Source organism: Barbus barbus, assembly GCF_936440315.1.
Source record: "Barbus barbus genome assembly, chromosome: 15".
NCBI classification, from domain to species: Eukaryota; Metazoa; Chordata; class Actinopteri; order Cypriniformes; family Cyprinidae; genus Barbus; species Barbus barbus.
In genome coordinates this window covers 200,476-207,735 of record NC_136743.1, presented here as the reverse complement: position 1 = coordinate 207,735, position 7,260 = coordinate 200,476, and the positions used below count along the sequence as shown (strand labels likewise).

At 47.5% G+C, this 7,260-nt stretch overlaps 1 protein-coding gene across 1 annotated transcript; it reads right to left on the bottom strand.

Annotated features, from left to right (window-relative positions):
* fem1a (fem-1 homolog a) lies at nt 1-4,358 on the bottom strand. The gene is made up of 2 exons (XM_079434820.1): nt 2,963-4,358; nt 1-1,473 (listed from the first exon to the last, which is right to left on the bottom strand). Exons 1-2 carry the CDS (start codon nt 4,181-4,183, stop codon nt 850-852), a joined length of 1,845 nt encoding a protein of 614 aa, XP_079290946.1. The 5' UTR covers nt 4,184-4,358; the 3' UTR covers nt 1-849.
* Nucleotides 4,359-7,260: the final 2,902 nt, after the last annotated feature.

Sequence of the window (7,260 nt, the reverse complement as noted above, 5' to 3'; positions counted from 1 at the left end):
GACGGGACACTTGAAGTTTATTCAGGCATCGCCATACACATTTTTGTCTTAAATTAACCAAATCAGTTGTAGTTTCTGAGAGACGTCTCTGGTTTTCGAGGTTAAACAGAGTGTTAAGATTTCCAAAGTGCTTTGAGTGAGTGGCATTTACAAGGACAGACCAGACAACAGAGAAATAAATCACTTCAGCAATGAAATCTTACCAAGAATACAAACTTAACTTAAGACTACAATGACGCTTTTCACGTAACCCTGCAAAGGAAAAGAAAACACAAAAACAACCTGGGTTGCCAAATCTGTCACTCCAAACCCACCGCTGTTAATAAACTGCATAGATATCAATGTAACGTCAGCGACTCAAAAATACCTGTTATCATACGGGGGGGGGGGGGGGGGGGGGGGGGGGGTTTTGGGGGATAAAGTGCCAAGGTCTATATATTACAGTCCATCCCCAGAGGAAGGAAATTCAGTAAAAACACATTAAAATCACAGCCGTACACATTCAAAGCCGTTAGAAAAGACAACTGTGTACGGCTAGCATTTGGCACCACGGGCTTCAAAAGTCCTTCAGGATCACTGAGAAGAAACAACTCAACACCATGTTAACACACTAAATGAGAGACGGTTAGAACCAGAGAGTCCGATAGAAAACGCTTGAATTTCAATTCTGTATTAATGCTCTGATCATGCGATCGATACACAGTTTGTGACGCCCTGAACCAAACCCTGTGAGGCAAAGACAAGAACAGAAAGGCAAATTTCCTGGAAGATCACCCACGCCTCGCGGAAACGTTACCCACGAGCCCTTCGGGAGCATTGCTGGCTAGTTGGGTGGATTATTGCTGGAGGTCAGTGCAGCTCGATGAAGGCCTCCATCTCCTCCGAGATCAGCCCTTTGTACGGCAGTCTGTGGCTCTCGATGGCGCGGGCTGCTAGACACTGCAGCGTGATGTAGCTGAGCGGGTGTAGCGCGTGCCGCCCGCTGCTCTGCTCGTCCAGAAGATCATAGGCCGTCTTGCGCCGCGCGTTCGTGGCGTCGAAGTGCGCTCCGGCCCGGATGAGCGCCGCCATGATCTCGGGGCAGCCGTTAGTGGCGGCGATGTGCAGTGGCGTGTTGTTCTCGCAGTCGCGCGAGTCCACGTCTGCGCCGCACTCCAGCATCAGACTCGCCACGGACAGCGACGGGAAGCGCCCCACCGGGTAACGGCCCACCGACGTGGTGTCCTTGTCCACGGCCATGTGCAGCGGCGAGAAGCCGCTCCGTGCCCGCGGGTTGAGCTTCAGCAGCCGGTACACGGTCTGCCGCTTCTGGTGCTCCTGCTCCGGAGAGCACTCCAGCTTCTCCAGCAGGAACAGCAGGTGCAGGATGATGCAGAGCGCTTTAGTGAACTGCGGCGTCTCCGGAGGACTGTCTCGCTGCGCCACGGCACGCTCCACCTCACGCACGCTCTTCCCCAGAACACCCATCAGATCCTGAGGACCAGCACCAAACACACCAGACGGGTTACCAACACTAAAACATCACCTCAAACTGCACTCTTAAAAATAAAGGTGCTTCACGATGCCATAGAAGAACCTTTTTTGACTAAATGGCTCCATAAAGAACCTTTAACATCTGAAGAACCTTTCTGATTCACAAAATAAAAAGGATGGTTCTTTAAAGAACTTTTGACCGAATGGTTCTTTGTGGAACCAAAAATGGCTCTTCTATGGCATCGCTGTGAGGAACCTTTTAAGCACCTTTGTTTTTAAGAGTGTTATATACAGTTGAAGTCAAAAGTTTACATACAGAATCTGCAAAATGTAAAATACTTTACCAAAATAAGAGGGATCATACAATTACAAATTGTACAATCATACAAATGTTATTGTTTATTTAGTACTGACCTGAATAAGATATTTCACATAAAAAAGTTTACATATAGTTCACAAGAGAAAATAGTTGAATTTATAAAAATGACCCCGTTCAAAAGTTTACATCCCCTTGGTTCTTAATACTGCGTTGTTCCCTGAATGATCCACAGCTGTGTTTTTCGTTTAGTGATAGTTGTTCATGAGTCCCTTGTTTGTCCTGAACAGTTAAACTGCCTGCTGTTCTTCAGAAAAACCCTTCAGCTCCCACAAATTCTTTGGTTTTCCAGCATTTTTGTGTTTTTGAACCCTTTCCAACAATGACTGTATGATTTTGAGATACATTTTTCCACTCTGAGGACAACTGAGGGACTCATATGCAGCTATTACAGAAGATCCAAACACTCACTGATGCTCCAGAAGAAAAAACCATGCATTAAGAGCCGGGGCGTGAAAACTTTTGAACAGAATGGAGATGTGTATTTTTCGTTTTGCCTAAATATATATTTTTTTATTTAGTACTGCCTTTCAGAAGATACTTGCATGTATCCCAGAAGACAAATTAAGTTAAATTTACCCTTATCTTCAAATTCAAAAAGTTTTAAAGTTTTCACCCCCCCCCGGCTCTTAAAGCATTGTAATCATTTATCCAGAACAGAGGTCTCCAACCCTGCTCCAACACACCTGCCTGTAATTATCAAGCAACCCCAAACACCTTGATTAGCTAGATAAATAGCTGTATTCTGACTCGTGTACGATAGTTTTCTTCCAAATATGATAATTCTGAGCTTCTGGTACGATACTTTGGGTGTATTCACACCAGGAAAGAGTGTTGGTCCGGACCAAATACAACGTTGATTTATTTTTTTGTTTGGTGCGGTTCGCTTTCACACTACCGTTTTTGTAAATGAAGTAGAAATTGTAAACAAAAGCACATGAGTGTGTGCTAAGGTCCTCCATTCAACCGTACAAGAGTTTGCTCTTCAGCTGGGTCTGGGTACGGTTGATGCTCCGCACCCGAACCAAACAACACAGGTGTGAATACACCCTTGTTAGACATTTCCAATCTGGCAACACTGGGCTATTTTGACAAGGCAAGCGGTCACCGTACCTGGAAGGTGACCCGAGCGACCCGGCCCTTAGCTCGGTCCTGCAGCACGAAGGAGAAGAGCTCGGCGAAGGAGAGGAAGCTGCTGGCCGTCATGGGGCTGAGCGGGTCGAGGTTGCTCTGCTGCATGTCCAGGGCGTACTTCCACAGCTTGATGCAGCGCTCGAAGTTACCCGAGTCGGCGTAGACGGCCCCTCGGTAGCGGATGTAGTAGGACGTGTCCGGGTGCGAGGGCCCGAGGATACGCTCTCGGATCAGCAGCGCCTGCATACGCATCTCGTCCGGGTCAGTGATCAGTGCCTCCAGCTCCTCGGCCGTCGCCGCCTCGCGGGCGCAGTCGTACGCCAAAACCGGCGGCCCTGGGGCCGGTTTGTCCAGGGTCTTCTCGCCCGCCTGCCGCAGTTCCATGGCTCTCCGCCAGTAGCGCATGGCCCCCAGCAGATCTCGCTTCTTGTCCACGAAGGTGGCCCCCAGCAGCTCCAGGGCATCGACGCGTTGCTCCCGGGCGGAGAGCGGCTGGTGCACCAGGTACTCCACGATGTTGGTGTGTCCGGTGACGCTAGCGGCCAGCAGCGGGGTCATGCCGTAGCCGTCCCGCTCCATACGCGCGCCACACTTCAGCAGCATCTTCATGATCTCCAGGCTGCCGGACTCGGCGCAGTCGTGCAGAGCGGTGTTGCCCTTCACGCTCCGGCGGTTGACGTCGGCCCCGCGCTCCAGCAGGAACCGGGCGATCTCCTTGTGGCCCTTGTAGCAGGAGATCATCAGGCAGGTGTGGCCATGCCGGTTGGCCACCTCCATGTCAGCGCGGTGCTCCACCAGGTAGCGCACGATCTCCAGGTGTCCGTCGAAGCAGGCGGCCCGGAGCGGGGTGGAGTTGGTCAGGGTGGTGTTGTTCACAGAAGCTCTGTGTTTTAGGAGTGTCTTCACCACAGGCAGGTGCCCCGCGGCGGAGGCGGCCCACAGCGGCGGAGCGCCCTCGATCGTCTCGCCGTCGAAGTTGACGGATCCGCCGAGCTCCACGCTGGCCTTGCAGTGCTCCAGCAGGTACTCCACCACCTCCAGGTGTCCGTAGCGCGACGCGATCAGCAGCGGCGTGCCTCCCTGCGTCTTCTCCTCCGCCAGCGCCTCCAGCTCCTCCGGACTCTTATTGCTCAGCAACTTCTGGATGAGCTTGAGTTTTCCGTCTCTCGCCGCGTTAAACACCGCGGTGCTGATATCCATCGCGTCGCCGCGGGGCGTCTTCGAGTGTCCTTTAAAGCGCGGCCGTGTTCGCGGGCGTGAGAAGCGCGCGTCGCTTCTTTTTTAATGAGGAGCGATCCCCGCTTTGCATTATACTGCCATTTTAAGGCTCTTGTCGAAATGGCGTCGATGTTGTTTGACAGCTCTGTTTACCAGTGGCGCGCGGAACGCTGGGTAATGGAGTCCGTGCGTCCTGTCAGCGCACAGTGCGAGCCGCGCAAAGAACTACATTAGCTGCCGAGCTTCGCGAGCTCCGGGCAAACGGGTCGCGCGAGGGCTTGTGGGAAATGTAGTCCATATACATATCGCTTGCTCGTGTGAGCCAGTGTTGCGGCGACTCACGGAACTACATCGCCCGTCATGCACTGCGCGAAACTCGTGATGTAAACACGGAATGTATGAACAACTCGTCTGGCATGTGTGAAGTCACTGTGATATTTTAATGTACCAAGAACGTGTTTGTAGGTGTATGAGTCATATTTAAATGCTTTTCGAAATATGTCTGTTTTTGAGTGTCACACACAAAACTGAGTAAAGTTTTGAAAATCTATTCTGCCATGTGCCTTATGCCACTTTATCTATCTCTTTCTTTATTTTTCTACAATGTCCTCATTTGTATATCTGTATAGTTGTATGTACATATGTTTAAACTGTATTTATCTGTATCTGAACGTGTTTAATGTTAACTGTATGCACCAAGGGTCTGAGAGTAATGCAATTTCAATTCTCTGTATGTATGTACTGTACATGTGGAAGAATTGACAATAAAGCAGACTTGCACTCGAACTTGAAAGTGCTTCGTGGTTTTATTCTGTTTGACCTTTAGACCTGCTGTCACATGCAAAAGTTTTTGCTACAATAATTAACACCTCTGTTTTTTCATAATTTAGCAGTAAGAAATTGCTAGTCATCCAGTTTTTGATATCAACTATACATTCCGTTAGTTTTGCAAATTGGTAAGTTTCATCAGGTAGCAAAGAAATATAGAGCTGGCGTAGGGCTGGGTAAAAAATATCGATTCTCCGATTTTAATCGATCTTCAGTTTAAACGCAACGATATCGATTCGGGAAATCCCCGAATCGATAATGCTCGTGCTTCACGTAAGAGGATATGAATATTCACCTCTCGTCCTGAAGGTGTCACCATCTATAGATATACTTACCTGGCAGGGGAGACACCATGATCAAGAAGGCGGTTCACCCTGTGTGCACCCTATTATTAATGTAGATGTGTATTTCAGTAAAAAACTTAAGTAGGAGAGTTTCAGTTACCAGCATTTATATCAAAATATGGATCCCATGTCTGCAAAACTAACATTTTAAATGAAATATTGATAGCTAATCGATATCGAATCGAATCGAATCAAAATCGAAATCGAATCGAATCTAAACCATAAAAATAAGAATCGAATCGAATCGCAGAATTGGTCACAATACCCAGCCCTAGAGCTGGGTATCATCAGCATAGCAGTGAAAGCTAACACCATGTTTCCTAATGATATCTCCCAAGGGTAACATGTAAAGCGTGAAAAGTAAGGGGCCATGTACTGAGCCTTGAGGTACTCCATACAGCTCTTGTGATTGCTATGATACCTCTTCATTCACTGCTACAAACTGATGTCGGTCAGATAAGTACGATTTGAACCATGCCAGTGCACTTCCTCTAATGCCAACATTATTTTCTAGTCTATTTAAAAGAATATTGTGGTCGATAGTGTCACACGCAGCGCTAAGACCCAGTAGCACTAATAGAGAGATACAACCACGATCAGATGATAGAAGCAGGTCGTTTGTAAGGTTTTTGGGACATATCCTAATGACAATGATGAGTTAATAATATTCAGAAGAGAATCTATTACTTCTGGAAGCACCTCTTTTAGGATCTTAGAACAAACACACACACAACTCTGTATAACTATCTTTGTGAGAAACAGAATCAGAATGAGCTTTATTACCAGGTATGTTTACACATACGAGGAATTTATTTTCATGTCAGAAGCTTCCACAGTGCAACAGAACGACAGTGATGAGACAAAACACAGATAAAAGAAAAAATTTATAGAACAAGTAAAGGTGGACATTCAAAGACAAATAAATGAGGACATTCATTGACACAATGTAATCTCTAGCTCCTAACCCTAAACCTACCCATCAGAACTAACCCTAACCCTTACCCTAAACCTAACCTTTAGCCAATTATAACCTTACCCCTAAAACCAAGTCTTGACCCTCAAATAGGCCTTTAAAGGGGTCTCAGAAAGTGAGGACCAGCCAAAATGTCCTCACTTTATAAGATTATCCTCACTGTGACGGTCTAAAACTCAAACCGGCCCTCACAAAGATAGCTGTACAAGTACACATTACACACACACACACACACACACACACACACTCCCTCTCTCTCTCTCTCTCTCTCTCTCACACACACACACACACACACACACACACACACACTCCCTCTCTCTCTCTCTCTCTCTCACACACACACACACACACACACACTCCCTCTCTCTCTCTCTCTCTCTCTCTCTCTCTCTCTCACACACACACACACACACACACACACACACTCTCTCTCTCTCTCTCTCTCTCTCTCACACACACACACACACACACACACACACTCCCTCTCTCTCTCTCTCTCTCTCTCTCTCTCTCACACACACACACACACACACACACACACTCCCTCTCTCTCTCTCTCTCTCTCTCTCTCTCTCTCTCACACACACACACACACACACACACACACACACTCTCTCTCTCTCTCTCTCTCTCTCTCTCTCTCTCACACACACACACACTCCCTCTCTCTCTCTCTCTCTCTCACACACACACACACACACTCCCTCTCTCTCTCTCTCTCTCTCTCTCTGTGTGTGTTGCATGCTGGGAAGCGAGAGTGTGGCGTGGGGTGTGAGAGCGGTGCGCTTGAATTCGTTTCAATTTTCCCGTTTTCTTTTTTTTTTATGGTGGGGTTTTCTTTTTTCTCTTTTATCACTTAAATATCTTTTGTTTTGTTTTTTTGTCTTTAGTTTTTTTTCAAAAAATAAAACAGG